The 16097-nt window shown below is 49.1% G+C and overlaps 1 protein-coding gene across 1 annotated transcript in view; it reads left to right on the plus strand.

The window, feature by feature from the left end:
• The window catches only part of LOC144129734 (MAM and LDL-receptor class A domain-containing protein 1-like), a 208783-nt gene that overhangs the window by 48026 nt on the left and 144660 nt on the right, over positions 1-16097 (plus strand). The window contains exons 11-12 of the mRNA XM_077663820.1: positions 11220-11336; positions 15322-15445. Coding sequence (XP_077519946.1) covers positions 11220-11336; positions 15322-15445 — 241 coding nt within the window. The remainder of the gene's footprint in view (positions 1-11219; positions 11337-15321; positions 15446-16097) is intronic.

Genomic DNA, 16097 nt, shown 5'->3' on the forward strand with positions numbered 1-16097 from the left:
TTAGCCCCCTAATCCCTCTTCCCCAGTGCAGGGTAGCCAACCGGAACCCCTTTCTGGTTAACATCCCTGTCTTTCCCTCCTCCTCTTTATCTATCTTGACGAAAGGAATTGGTGCGGAATTGTCTCACTTCTCGCTGGACACCCGAGCCGCGCCGTATGGCAAGGAAGGAAGGTAGGAGTGAAAGAAGAAAGAGAGGAAGAGTTGCCGTTGTGGAGGGCTTCGGAATAATTTCGACCACCTGGGGATATTTAACGCGCACTGACATCGCACGGCACACGGGCGCCTTTTGCGTTCAGCCTCCATCGAAAAGATTTTTTTTCGTCTAATAAAAGTTGTTTCCACTCATCCACCGCGTTACAATCCAGGAACTCCGGCCGAGTAGTCGAGCGCTTTAACCACTGAACTACTGTGGCAGTTCTGCAAAGACGGCGCACTTTGTAATATTTGTCTACTGTTGTTTTAACTACCGCTATTCAGCTAGACAGTCTCGACACTTAATGTAAACAGGAAGTTGCAATGTCGTCTTTGGACACACACAGTAATTTCATTGAAGGGTTTAGCACCGCTCATCATCATCATCAGGATTTATTGGCACTTAAATACCCCGGCGGGCGGTGTTACTTAAGGAGGGGGTTGGGGGGGGAGGGGGAGTGGCGGGCATTAGAACAACTTATGAAATTATAGGTCAAAAACGGTAAAACATCCGCTGGGATGGTAGAAAGCAGAATGGAGTGCCCAAGTGAGGGAAAACAATAGTACAATTTATAGAACAATGATAGGGGGAGATTTTCCGCCTATGCGCTAGAAGCCTGGTGTCGACTGATAACATTATATTGGTAATGCTGCAGCGGGTATCATAGATGGATGCAACGAAAAAAACACTCACAAAATAAAATACATCGTATTCAAGCTGTGTTCTCGACAGGCATCAAATGTGGAAGAAGGTGACATATACCATTGTTGGGACCTATTGGCAGCAACCAGAATGGTGACATAAAGGTATTCTCCATCGAAGCTTTATGTCCTGGATTCGACCTGTTGAGACAATCATCGCTGGGAGAACTCCCCGATTTCTTAAAGCATAAGAAGTGAATGTAGCATTTTGATGGAAGAAAAACCATCTTGCGACAGGCTGTGAACATAGGCGAGCGTGACTGACGAAAGGTGCTGGATTAGGAAACTCTGTTTCTTGGTGCGTAACTTTCAATGCTGCAGACGAGGCTGCCGACGGCTGAAGACGTGGAATGTCGAAGCAGTTCTGGAACAATTCCTTCGTGGCGTTAAAGCAACACGAACGTTGCCGAAGCTGCATACCACCTGTTCGACAGATCTGCAGTAAAGTATTTCACCATTTCCAGTAATACGCAAAAATATATTGGAAGTTAAATTTATTACGATAATGATGGTTCGATCAGAACAGTCTGCTTTTTCTTTTGTTGTGCTGAGCGTTTTGTTTGGATAGACCTTTTTTGCGTGTGTGCAAAAGCACTACTTCAGTAGCAATTCTGAAAAACACGATATTTGTCTTAAGTCTCTCGGATAACTGTAGAAATAAAATAAATAAAGCTGCGACTGGGTTTCGGACCCGCGTCGGAGCGAACCGTTCACCTACGCTGGCCACTGCATGAGAGCCCTATGCTATCGCCGCAGTTTATTTTCTGCGTTGCATGGAAATAGTGCCTGAAAGCAAAATCTAAGCACCTTTACGCCACAAAACGCCATGCCGCCATACTCCTGCACAACCCCACCTTCCAAAAAATCAAAAGTCTGGGAGGCATACATATGCATCCAGATAGGTGAGCAAGCTAGGCGTCTCCTCTAGGGCAGCATATATATCCTCCCAGCATGAAAGCGCATTGCTCACGAAACAAAGATTTCAACGACCGTCGTGATTCGGCGTGGCGGTCCATCATGCGGCTCTTCCAAAGACTAAGTAGTCTCAACGACATAAATAGATCTTATGGCGCAACAGAGTTTTTCTCCACAGGCAAAAAACGGATACTGTAGGGTGTGATGTCAATTTTCTTCTTAATTGTTCGTTGTAATATATTCCAAAATAACACAGCATCAATGCACAGAATAAAGCAATGGTGAATTGCCTCTGGTGTACTGCAGAGGCGGCAGTTCACCGACCATTGCGCTAGCAGCTCCTTAGTATGAAGCCATGCCTTCACAGGCAGAGTGAATGTTTTTGCAGCAAAGGAATGTTTTTGCAGCAACAGAAGTGCACATTCGCCTAACACGTTTTAAAACATTGGTCTCAAGGAACTCCAGAAAAGGTTGCCTAGTAAAGCGGTACAGGAAACAAATATTCTGTAAGTGCCCGTGTCATTTGCCTTCTCGAGAGGCTATACAGGTAGTCAAAAGAAAAGCGCACAGTGAGGAAATTTAAGGTGTCAGCAACGGCCTCAAGGAATCATCATAAAGGCCCCTCACGAGTGTGTCCAGTCGGTGCGAACAAGAAAGTCGAATGAGCTCTAAGACACCTGATAAGCACAGCTACTAAATAAGGGTGGTTTGCCGATTTGAAAAAGAAAAAAAACGCGAAACAACCGGATGCACGAATAAGTGAACAAGGCCTATTTGCATCAGATGCTATAGGAAGAAATCGGTTAATGCGACGCATGGTTCCCATTGGAAACGCCATAAGAAGGTAGCAAATATTCTGTGCAACAGCTGCACTTTCTGCAGCACATAGCAAAGTTTTGCGAATAAAAGAATGTTGCACACTTGAGCCCGAGCAAGCACTGTCACGTTCCTACTCAGTCAAGCCTGCGTTTGTTGTCTCATGGAGATTATCTGTGAATCCCAGTAGGCTCGACTTTTGCGAATTTGGCAAATAGGAACCCAAAGGTACTGAAGCGTCCCGCAGTCCAAGCTTATGCTACCAAAATGACTTGGCTTTGTAGCCCAATGACCCAACCGAAACCCTTTGGATTTATATAGATTAAGAGCCGCACCTGGTACCTCGTGTTACGTTTCGCCTACAACGCGCGGTATAGCCGGCGCGGATGCAACGGACGCCGGGGCTTCGTTCAAAGTGGCGGTCATTTTGGGCCCGTTCATCGCTGCCGCAACGCCTCCCGCCAAGCGCGTCCAGGCAGGTTTCAATGCCACGTGTCGTTGTGTGTGTGTGTGTGTGTGTGTGTGTGTGTGTGTGTGTGTGTGTGTGTGTGTGTGTGTGTGTGTGTGTGTGTGTGTGTGTGTGTGTGTGTGTGTGTGTGTGTGTGTGTGTGTGTGTGTGTGTGTGTGTGTGTGTGTGTGTGTGTGTGTGTGTGTGCATGTTGGTGCCCACGCTTGTCAAAGCGCGGCAGCCGGGGAGAGGAGCTCCCCAACTGGGAGGCGAGGAGGTCTGACCGGCGCCGGCCCGGCGGACGCGCCCGTCACGTCTGTACATGTTCGAGCGTCGCCGTATCGGGCGACTCATCCCAAGCCGTTCCTTCTTGCCCTCGACACCGAGGGTATATAAGCCGCTGCCCCGGACGCCAGAGAGAGACTTCGATTTCTTCCTTCGAGTAACGTGGTCGCCCTGACCGGCTGCTCTTTTGCAATGCCAGAATAAACAAGTTGTTCTGTTGCCAGTCGACTCATCCTTTGCCGGGACCTTCGGATGTTTCCAGCTTTGCCCCAGGCCGCCAGGCCAACGCTACCCTTGGGGCTTGCAACCCATTTGCAACAACTGGTTGCCAGCGGTGAGATCCCGACAACGGAGGCCAGCAGCGAAGATATGTGGTCAACTGTATGCTGAGCAGCACAACGACCATCCGGGAGCAGTGCAACGAGCCCTGTGTGATGACTGGTTGCCTGCAGCGGAACGACTGCGCTGAATTCTTGGCTGCGAGGTTTGGTGAGTGCGGGACTTTCTTCTTCTGAGTTTTGCCAGGCTTTTGTTAGTGTCAGAAACAGAGCTGGTAATTGTGGTTGTCGTTGCTGCCGGGTTAGTTTGCGGCAAGACAATAGTAGGCAGTAGAGAAAGCAGCATTCGGAGCAGCCATAGATTTGAAGTCGTTGCGCAAACCGAAATTGCTGGAGCTTGCAAGAGAGTTGGGTCTGGATGTCTCAGACAAACTCAGAAAACCAGAACTGCTAAAGGCTATTCTTAAGTTGGAGGCTGAGGATGACGAGCTGTCGGAATGCCTTGAGACCATTGAGGAGAGGGAGCAAAAAGAGGAGCGCGAACATAAAGAGCGAAAAGAGAAAGACGAGCGCGAACGTAAAGAACAAAAAGATAAAGAGAAAGAAGAGCGCGCTTTGGAAATGAAGCGTCTCGAGGTAGAGATGGAACGCGCTCGTAATGGAAGTCAGGCACACGGTGCAGGAGAACGGGTATCGTTCAAAATGACTGACCTGATGCGGCCGTTTAAGCTTGGAGAGGACATTGGTTTGTTCCTGGTTAACTTTGAGCGAACGTGCGAGAAGCAGGGGTTCTCTCGGGAAACGTGGCCACAGCGCTTGCTCACTTTGTTACCCGGCGAGGCGGCCGACGTAGTCGCTCGCTTGAAGAGAGAGGAGGCAGAGGATTTCGACCAAGTGAAATCGAGTCTGCTAAAAAAGTACAGGCTGTCAGCGGAGGCGTTCCGTCGGAAGTTTCGGGAAAATGAAAAAGGCAGAAGCGAGTCATATACAGAGTTTGCTTACAGGCTTATGTCAAACATGCAGGAGTGGCTCAAAGAAGAGAAAGCGTTTGGTGACCACGAGAAAGTTCTGCAGTGTTTCGGGCTGGAACAGTTTTATAGTCGGTTACCTGAGAACGTGCGGTACTGGGTCTTGGATAGGCCAGACGTTAGTACAGTGGCTAAAGCCGCCGAGCTAGCCGAGGAGTTTGTGACGCGTCGGGCTCGCGGAGCTAAGGACGGTCAAAAGGGTGAATTTGGCTCCAAGTCTGAGAGGCCGAAGTTCACACCCATGAGAGCAAGGGGGGACACACGTAGTGCGGATGCGAGTGAAAGCAGTCCGACCGAACGTAAGGAGACGGCGGCAGCCGAAGCCGAACGCAGAAAGCGGTTCGAGAGGAGGCAAGCGCGCGTGTGTTATACGTGCCAGAAGCCGGGTCACTTTTCGGCGCAGTGTCCAGAAACAAAAAAAGTCGTGCGTTTGTCATTATGTAGCACTGACGAGAACATGAAGCTTCTCGAGCCTTACATGCGAGACTTCCTCGTGAACGGGAAAGAGTGCCGAGTGCTTCGTGATTCCGCAGCTACAATAGATGTAGTTCACCCCTCTTACGTAGAACCCGATGTGTTCACGGGCGAGTGCGCATGGATCAAGCAAGCCGTGGAAGCTCACAGCGTGTGTCTGCCCGTAGCAACAGTGCTTATTGAAGGACCTTTCGGAGCACTTGAGACGGAGGCCGTAGTGTCATCTATGCTGCCCCCCCAGTACCCGTACCTATTTTCGAACAGGTCCGATCACCTCCTGCGCGAGAAGGGGCTTTTGTTTGGTGAGGCTAGCGTTCAGGCCCTAACCAGATCGAGAGTTCGGGAGCTCGCTGCAAAGGCGGTAGTTGCGGGTCCGACGTTGTCGAACAATGAAAAAGGGTCGGAGGCGCAGCAAGCTGATATTCCGAGCACGTCAGAACTGGATCAAATTGAGCCTGTAGCGTTGAAGGCACCAGGTACTGGAGAGGAAATGCCCGACACGGGAAAGTTAGAAGAGCTTCCGGTCGAGCTTCCGGGACTAGGCTCAGTGACAAACAGGGAAGACACTGATCAGGTCATTAGTGACTTACTCAGTAAAGCACCGCTGTCGCCTGAGCAGAAAACCGAACTACACCAACTCTTACAAGAGTTTCAAGGTCAGTTCTCTGAGAGGCCTGGTAGGACTTCTGTCCTTACTCATGATATAGAACTTACCTCCCCAGAGCCAGTACGATCCAAGGCGTACCGGGTGTCACCCCGCCAGCGCGATATTATGGAGGCTGAGGTAAAGAAAATGCTACAGCTCGGTGTTATTGAGGCGGTTGAGAGTGATTATACCTCCCCTTTGATTTTAGTTGAGGTACCGGGCAAGGAACCTCGTCCTTGCGTCGACTACCGCAGGCTTAATTCCATCACTAAGGATCAAATTTATCCGATCCCTAACATCGAGGAGCGCCTTGAGAAAGTTAGTAGCGCTCAGTTTATTTCCACCCTAGATCTTGTCAGGGGTTATTGGCAGGTTCCACTTACAGAAGAGGCTAGTAGGTATGCGGCGTTCATTTCACCAATGGGAACATTCCGTCCTAAAGTTTTGAGTTTTGGTTTGAAGAACGCGCCATACTGCTTTTCAAGCCTCATGGACAAAGTGTTGCGGGGACAGGAAGAATTCGCTTTACCGTATTTAGACGACGTAGCGATATTCTCCGCATCCTGGTCTGAGCATATGGCACACTTGCGGGCAGTGCTAACCCGCCTGCGCGAAGCGGGCTTGACAGTCAAGGCTCCCAAGTGCCAATTAGCACAGGCCGAGGTTGTCTACCTCGGTCACGTGATTGGACAGGGTCGTCGCCGCCCCTCTGAAATAAAGGTGGCCGCTGTGCGAGACTTCCCGCAACCGCGCACGAAGACCGATATTCGGTCGTTCTTAGGTGTCGCCGGCTACTATCAGAGGTACATCCCCAGGTACTCCGATATCGCGGCTCCCCTGACGGATGCTCTAAGAAAAACAGAGCCCCAAACAGTCGTCTGGGGCGAGACAAAGGAAAGAGCTTTTAGCGCCCTAAAGAGCGTCCTAACAAGCCAGCCTGTGCTACGATCGCCAGACTACACAAAAGGGTTCGTTGTTCAGTGCGATGCTAGTGAGCGAGGCATGGGCGTTGTACTGTGCCAAAGGGACAATGGAGAAGTGGAACACCCCGTCCTGTATGCTAGTCGTAAGCTGACCTGTCGTGAGCAGGCGTACAGCGCCACCGAGAAAGAGTGTGCGTGTCTCGTGTGGGCCGTTCAGAAATTGTCATGCTACCTAGCCGGCTCGAGGTTTATCATTGAGACGGATCACTGCCCTCTCCAATGGCTGCAGACCATCTCTCCCAAAAATGGCCGCCTCCTGCGCTGGAGCCACGCTTTGCAACAATATTCCTTTGAGGTGCGTTACAAAAAGGGGAGTCTCAACGGTAACGCCGATGGCTTAAGTCGAAGCCCCTAACGTGGGAATCCGCCTCAAAGTTGTTTGTTACTGATGGTTTCTTCCTGAGGCAGGATTTTTAACATATTGCTTTTGTTTAGTGTTTCAAAGTGATTATGTGCTTTCTAGTGCAATTTTCCAATTTGTGGACGCGTTCTGAGTGCTGCTTGACTACTGTAAGGAACTAGGCAGTAGTATAAAAGGGGAAAGAGCCTGGCAGAGCTTAGTGAGGGTTGTCTCGTGCTTGCTGACTGAGCGGTTGCGTTTCGGCGTAGTTCTAACGCTTGCTGGGAACGAGCACAAAAATGGCAACTCTCCCGAAGTCACTTTGCAGTGCCCTGTGTGAACCTGAACCTGAGAACGAGGCCTTCTCTGTGCGCTGCGCTCAAGCAACGTCGAGGGACGACCGGTTTCGATTATGAGCATCATCGAGCGACATCCCTCTGGACAGCGGATGCAGTCCCCTGACCATCGGGATCTCCTTCTCCCGGCGGGGCGGTCTGTTACGTTTCGCCTACAACGCGCGGTATAGCCGGCGCGGATGCAACGGACGCCGGGGCTTCGTTCAAAGTGGCGGTCATTTTGGGCCCGTTCATCGCTGCCGCAACGCCTCCCGCCAAGCGCGTCCACGCAGGTTTCAATGCCACGTGTCGTCGTGTGTGTGTGTGTGTGTGTGTGTGTGTGTGTGTGTGTGTGTGTGTGTGTGTGTGTGTGTGTGTGTGCATGTTGGTGCCCACGCTTGTCAAAGCGCGGCAGCCGGGGAGAGGAGCTCCCCAACTGGGAGGCGAGGAGGTCTGACCGGCGCCGGCCCGGCGGACGCGCCCGTCACGTCTGTACATGTTCGAGCGTCGCCGTATCGGGCGACTCATCCCAAGCCGTTCCTTCTTGCCCTCGACTCCGAGGGTATATAAGCCGCTGCCCCGGACGCCAGAGAGAGACTTCGATTTCTTCCTTCGAGTAACGTGGTCGCCCTGACCGGCTGCTCTTTTTCGATGCCAGAATAAACAAGTTGTTCTGTTGCCAGTCGACTCATCCTTTGCCGGGACCTTCGGATGTTTCCAGCTTTGCCCCAGGCCGCCAGGCCAACGCCACCCTTGGGGCTTGCAACCCTTTTGCAACACTCGCGAAACTGTTCGGTCAAATGTAATGCTCAAGCACACTCGTTTTGTCAGAACAAAAGAAGGCGGCATCGTCTGCAAAAACTAAAATCTTAATTTCACATTGCGCTAGGGAGAAACAACATAGTTGCACTGTTAATATTACTGAGGCAAAAGAGTTCAATATAAAGGGTCAACTAAAAAGGCGGTAATCGACAGCGTCGTTGAACAGATAATTTCACCGGTATGCGTTCCGTTAGCTCTTGTTTAACAATTATGATCGTATAGGGCTCCTTATAGCACAATCTTAAGCCAGGGGCAAAATTCAATATTTGCATGCTCTCAGACCGGAAACCAAAAATAGTGGCGAACTTTATCAAATGCCTTGGCGAGGTCATTCTGAACTAGAGCTACTTGTCCGGCCTTATCTGATACTGTTTCCAATACTGAACGTGCAATAGGAATATGGGGTTGGATGCTGCTGCCTCTGGCACCGCAGACCAGATGCATGCATATTAAGTCAGCAACAGCTAGCTGCAGACGACTGCAAAGAACCTTTGCAAAAAGTTTGTAATCTACATTGCAAAGGGAAATGGGACAATATCCGTCAACTGTTTTCAACCGATTTGTATCTGTGCTTTTTGGAATTAATATAGTATCCCCAGAATAGAAACTGGGGGGCGAAGAACCAACATCTTAAGAAGCATGGAAAACCTCCATCAACACAGGCGCTAGGCAATTGAAAAGCGTTTTATAGAACTGGCTAGTAATACTATCTGGCACAGGAGATTTCTGAGACGTCAGGTCAGAAATAGCAAATTTAATTTCGTCCAAAGTGATAGGCTCCTCCACTACAGCACGCTGCTCATCGTAAACTCGATTAAAGGCTTCAAATAACCGACTGTAATCTGATCTCAAATTTATTCCCGCACAGCCCCCAAACAGCTTCCGTTAGTAGTCAAAGAAAGCATCCATAATACCAGGACCATCGCTGTAAGTGCAACCACCATACTGAATTTCTAATATTTCGTTGGCAAGATCAGTCTGCCTTTCATTACTCAGGGCCCGACGAGATGGTTGCACATCCAAAATCATACTGGACCTAGACCTTATGAAGGCCCCCTTGTATCTTTCGGTTTCAAACTGCTGAAGCTCTGCTTCTACGGCAGTGATATCTTCTACATCGGCATCTGGGCTAATCCTCTCTAACTCATGTAGATAGATCAACCAATGTACGACCGAGGTCTCGAAGGTGATGTCTCTTAAAAACGCGATTGTTGCTGAGGTTATATAGCCAAGTTTTGTTGCGATAGCTACATTATGGTAGCATTTCGAGCCTTCAGCGTGGCGACGCCGCCACGCAGTCACGTGGTGGTCACGTGGCGCGGAGCAGCTGCCGGCGGCGCGGCGCCGTGGCTCATCACGCGGTTCGCCACGTGGTTGGTTATGTGACCGTGACCAAGTTCCACTCAGCCAGCTGTAGCTATCGCGTCACTCCAGATTTAACCAGAGCTAAACCACCTCCAATTTTTTTTTGTTTCTTGTTCAAAATAAGTCCCATTTTTGCAAAACTGAGAGATCACCGCGTGAGCTTGTACCCTTTAAGCAAGTAGACACAGCACGTTTCAAGATTTCATCTGAGAGCTGACAGGTATCGCCGCAGCCGAACACGTGTCGTGTTTAACTGCCACACTTAAGCGCTGAGCATTGCACATCGTCGTTTTCAACTCCTTTCATCCATGCACAAAAGCACTATTAGAATAATATCCCACAATATCGGCAGGTAGACGTGGTGCCACATCGACAGTCATGAAATTATAGGAAATGCACATAACTGCCTCCCAGGGTCAGTGGACACGTCATTCGCGCTTTGAGCAATACGTAGAAGTAGTGGCAGAAATTATAATGGGCTAGTAAAAAAAACAACAACATTGCCCAGCGCGCACCGCATAGAACACAGCAGGCTTGGCAGTAGTGAGAGAGAGATGTGCGCAGAGATATCCTCCCACACTACAGACTAGGGCGATCAAGGTACCGGCCCGCCGCCAAATCGCTCAGAAAAAGTGAGGCCGTCCACTGGCGTCGCCTACAAACACATTATCCTGTCCGGCTATGTGGACCGTCATATACCCGGAACAATTCTCAGAAAAATGTAGAACATGTAAAGCTAGGGCCACACTCGACGATGTAATATGGGAATGCCCTCGGACTCCCCCTAGGACACTACCAATAAAGTCTAAGAACCAGTGGGCGACTTATCTACTTAGCTCCGACCCGGAGATTCAAGCAAAGATCATCCAACTGGTCGAAGACGCTGCCAGCGCCTACGAGATCATGGCTGCCGTCTAAAGCATGGGTGCTAGCCCCACAGTGTGGAACTAAAATTTACTGATGATGATGATGATGATGATGATGATGATGCGCTGCATGCGTCGGCATAAACGCGGCACAGGAGTAAAACGATTTGGCGTTGACAACATTGTCGCAGAAACGCGGCTGTTGAGCAGTTGTCCTCCGGAGTTTGGTAAATTGGGAATGACGAAGAAAGAGTTAAATACGCAGTTATTTAGAGCAGACGAGTAACGGTGTTGAGATTCAAAAACGAGCGTTACAAACCCGGGGCGATTCACTTTGCTCCGTGATGAACAGCGCCCCGGGGCCTTGCTAAACCATCAAAACATGCTAAACCATGCTAAACCGTCATTTTTTTCAAATTCTTGCAAAGTTCAACCTTTCTAGATCCCTGAGCGTGGAAAGTGTGAGAGGACAATTTAATGTTTTGTTGCATTCAATCTCTAATCATTTCGAGCCCTTTGATAGACAGAAGACGGGCGTGGACCAAGACTAGCTCACGTGCTTCGATAAAGCTAATCTTTCTGCTTAATTCTGACTCACGACAACGTATCCAGCGCCATGCAGTTTTGCTCGTTTCTGCCTGAAGAGTGCATTCGAGGCTTCAGCTGCTTACTGTCCTCAACGCTGTGGGTGTCTAGAACTGATGCCTTTATCCTTATCCCCAGGTGCTGTCAATTGAGCCTGATCAACATTTAGGAAAGAATACTCCTCTCTGGGGGCAGAAAGGCGGCAGCTCTCAGACATGGACGCTGGGACGCGTCGCCGTTCCTAATAATAAACAGGTGAGGAAGCCACTGAAACTGTGCAATCCTAAAAGGCGTTTTTCTATGTGCAGCCGGCTTCTGTATCATTCTGTGTAAGAACAGCTGCGTGAGGATTTCGCAGCATGATTTGTAGTGTTTGTGCATTATTATTCAGCTAACACAGCGGGCCGTGGTAGTAAAGACAAAACGTCAGTGTCCTGATACCAGTGTTTAACAAAAAAAAACACTTTATTCGCAAAGTTTGTCAAGTTTCAGAGCCGCTATACCTCGAGGACAAAGTTGTGCGTGCGTCTGGATTAGTGTTGAGCGCGTTTTGGTGATGCAGATTTCATTCTGCTACAAATGAATGTTCTCTGCTTTCGCTGGTCAACCGGGCAAGAGGGGCGGCAAAAGCCAATGTGCTCCTGGAATGAAGGCCCACCAAAACAACCTATCCATTAAATGCTTTTCTCTCTCTCTCTATGTGCAAAGCCTCGCAAGCAGTCAAGCGACAGCTGCGGATGAGATTTTCTGCAGCGGTTGCAGATAGGCCAACTCTCCCGAGAAACGAACGTCACCGCGTCTTATGTCGCCGTGGAAATGTCTCCGACCTTACCCGTGCCCACAGGATCGGCCGCCGCTGGTCGTAACCTGTCGCTGATCATAACGGCTAGCGTTACAAAAACGAATGGGAAACAATCAACCTTTTCCGCCTTTCTTTCCGTGAAGGTGGCATTTAGCAATGTTTCGAACAGCCCTGCTGAGAATACCTTTTACGGAATCTGTGCTAACTCCTCATGGTCATATAGTTTCTTAATAAAACTAGACAGAAATCTGGTAGCATTAGACTTCATCCAACATGGAGAGTCGCAGGAATGTCGGGAAGACGAGGCTTTTGTTTTTGGCTTGGCTATTGTTGGGAGTAAAATGCGCATTTAGCCGTAAACATACTACTCCTCTCCGGGCAAACCTAGCAGAGATGCTGTTAAAGTTTACATTCCAGCCGAACACAGAACTTTCAATCGTGTTAAATCTATCGAACGACTGAGTGAAAAACGCAGTGTCAAAACTCCTTAATATTCCCACCAAGAAGAGCACCGCGCCTCAGCTGCCGATTTCGAGGTACAATCCACGCTGTCGGCCAAACACTAGCCAAGTGAAACACGAAACCTCGCCTTCCCGGCGTTCCCGCGCTGGATAAGTGCTCTTCAAGAGACTCGCATGGACAGTGGCGCCAGCTTACCCTCTAGGTAATATGTAGATGCAGTACGGTCATGGACAAGAAATATGTTACGCGTTTCGCGTGTGAGGCAAAGTGACATTCCATGGCATCCCTGTCCTCTACTGAAGGCTGTCGTGGGCATTTATGGCTATATGTATATGTTTGGGTGTTTGAAGCTACCTACATGTAATCAGAACGTTAATGAGACAGACAGTAGCGCACAGCAATGCGTCAGCCCGCCAGTAGCGAAAGAGGAAGTAAAGAAAGAGTGGTGATAATCAGGTAACAGCAGATCTGTTGAAGGACGAAGGAAAGATTGAGCCTCAATAACTAGCCGGCCCTGAAAAATAACAGACCGATCAGCTTACTGTCAGTTACCTGCAAGGTATTTACTAAGGTAATCGCTAATAGTCAGAGCAACCTTAGACTTTAATCAACCAAATGATCAGGCAGGCTTGCATAAAGGATATTCCACAATGGATCATATTCACACTATCAATCAGGTGATAGAGAAATGCGCAGAATACAACCAACCCCTATATATAGCCTTCATTGATTACGAGAAAGCATTCGACTCAGAGGAAACCTCAGCTGTCATACAGGCATTGCGCAATCAAGGTGTAGAAGAGCCTTATATGAAAATGCTGGAAGATATCTGTACCAACTGCACAGCTACCATAGTCCTCCATAAAGTCAGCAATAAAACTATAATAAGGTAGGGCGTCAGGCCAGAAGACAAGTTTTCGCCAATGCTTTTCACCGCCTGTTTACATGCGGTATTACGAGGCCTGAATTGAGAACAGTTGGGGATAAGAATTAATGCAGATTACCTAAATAATCTGCGATTCGTTGATGACATTGCCTTGCTAAGTTACTCAGGAGGTGAGCTGCAAATATGATCAATGAGCTGATAGGCAGAGCAGATCGGTGGGTCTAAAATTTAACATGCAGAAATTCAAAGTAATCTTCAACAGTTTAGCATAAAAGCATCTGTTCTCAAAAGGCAGCGATGGGCTGGAAGTAGTAAAGGTCTACATAGGGCAGGTAGTGACAGCTGATCCTGATCACGAGAGGGAAATAACTAGAAGTATAAGAATGGGGTGGAGCGCATATGGCAGGTTCTCTCAGATGATGAATGGATGTTTACCAAATATCCCTCAAGAGGAAAGTGTACAAAAGCTGTATCTTACCGGTACTCATCTACTGCGCAGAAACGAGGAGGCTAACGAAAAGGGTTCCGCCTAAGTTAAGGACAATGCAGCGAGCCATGGAAAGAAAATGTTTAATGTAACGTTACGAGACCGGAGGCGGGCAGAGTAGGTGGGAGAACAAGCGCGGGTTAATAGAATCCTAGTCAAAATAAAGAGGAAGAAATCGGCTCGGACGAGGCATTTAATGCTAAGGAAAGAAAACCGCTGGTCCTTAAAGATAACGGAGTGGATTCTAAAAGAAGGCCAGCGTAGAAAGGGGCAGCGGAAAGTTACGTGGGCGGATGAGATTAAGAAGTTTGTAAGCCTAGGGTGGGCGCCGCTAGCAAAGGAGATGATTTTTTGGAGAGGCATGGGAGACGCCTTTAACCTGCTGTGGGTGTAGTCAGGATGCTGATGGTGGTGTTGATGATGTGGGTGTTAAGATCGTTCAAAGCTGCCGCATTCTAACATTACGCGTGGCAACAATCCTAATTTTTGGCAAAGCTGCTTTGAGTAAGCTTATACAGTAGCAGCAAAAGTATGCCTCATGGAGTGCCCATTTCATACAGCTGCTGTTAATTCCTCGCACATGAGGTGCTAAATGACGGCCGAGTTTTAAAGCGAAAGCTTCAGGGGCGCGCCGATTTCGCCGTGGGCTGCAGTTAGACCTACCATAGCCTGGGCGACGCCGCTGCCGGCTTGGCGCATGCGCTCTCCGCAGCTCGGTCGCCGCTTGACTACGTCACTCGCCACGCGCCTGGCAAGATGAGCGCCGCGCTGGCCTAGTCAGTGCGGGCTCGGCCGTGCATGAGAGCGAGGTCGGGCAGTGAGCGGGAGGCTTTGAGCTGTGGTCGTAAAGTGGCGTCTGGCCACCCCGCGGATATCGCCCGGTAACATGCTTCCTTGGAGAGAGTGCGGAATTCCAAGGGCCCAAAGTTTTCGCTCGGATATATCCCGTGTTAGCCACAGTCAAGGCACAGCAATTTTTTTTTACATTTGTACAGCAAGAAAATAAACTGCCGCGCAACACTTTTTTTTTATGATGTTAGCACTTGTAAAATGCGCGGGGCTTTCAAAGTTTCGCACACTTCCATATTGTAAGCCGTTTCTTGAAACTTGAGGGCAATTCCTCGCAGTTCAAGCGTGTTCTCATGAGGGTCCATTCGTTCATGGTCGTCGCTAAACCACCGCATTAACAAGCAATGCAAGGGCGATGTCGTGGAATTTTGCGTCATCATGATAGAGTCGTGGTTTATATTTACGCGTTGATCGTAAATCGACAACGTTCTCTTTTTCACGAAATGCGTTGCTGCAGATGTAATCGATAACCGTGGCCCTGTATACATCTCGATATTACTGGGAAAAAGTGAAGAGTAATTTATAGAGGGAGTTGCAAGGCAAGAATCCAATGATATGAGAGCCTGCGATCCTACACTTGGATTATTCACGTTAACAACCGTTGTACGGTGTGCCCACGTAGATTCAATGCAACAGGATAATTGAAAAGTATAAACTTGTAATTTCCCGTTCTGGAGTATACAATTGGTTGGGACTTCAGCGCTCCTCTACACAAAGGATTGCAGCTAACGCGGGTGCAAACCCTGTTTCCCAGGTTGTCTTCCGAGGAACCGTCGGCCCCGCATCGACACCAGCCTATATAGCGCTCGACGACATTGCCATCGGCCATCACGATCACTGTGAAACTTTCCCACTAGCCGCTGAATCTTTATCCGCAGGTGGGTGTGAGTCTGAAGATGTCTAGATATTCAAAAACTCAAAACGGCATGACAGCCACCTTCCTTCAGTTCGCCACGGAGCAAAAATTTATTTTCAGACCAGAACCCTTACAACTTTATTTTGGAAAAGGGTTGTAGCGCCAAAAAAGAGAACACATACAGTTTGGTTTACGGCGGTTTAACGTCCCCAAAGGACTCAGGCTATGAGAGACGCCATAGTGAAGGGGTCCAGAAATTTCGATCACCTGGGGTTCTTTAACGTACAGCACACGGGCCTCTAGAATTTCGACTCCATCGAAATTCGACCACCCCGCGGCCGGGATCGAACCCGCGTCTTTCGGGCCAGCAGCCGAGCGCAATAACCACTCTGCCACCGCGGCGGCTGAAAACGCACAGGAAGCGAGACGGGACGTGTTGTCTTTTTCGGCGCTACAACCCTTATCTGGAAACATGCACCAACTAGCCACCGAACAAGGGTGAATTAGGGAGCATACAATATGCGGCGGGTGCCCTGCAACAACACGCTAATAGTTGTGGACTCCACTCCAATGTGCGCCAAAAAGAATCGGACTTACTAATATTTAGGTAGAATTGAGACTCTCACCCGGATATAGTATTTGTGGGGGGAGCGCAAATTGAAGAGGTGACACTT

Source organism: Amblyomma americanum, chromosome 4 (assembly GCF_052857255.1).
Source record: "Amblyomma americanum isolate KBUSLIRL-KWMA chromosome 4, ASM5285725v1, whole genome shotgun sequence".
NCBI lineage: Eukaryota > Metazoa > Arthropoda > Arachnida > Ixodida > Ixodidae > Amblyomma > Amblyomma americanum.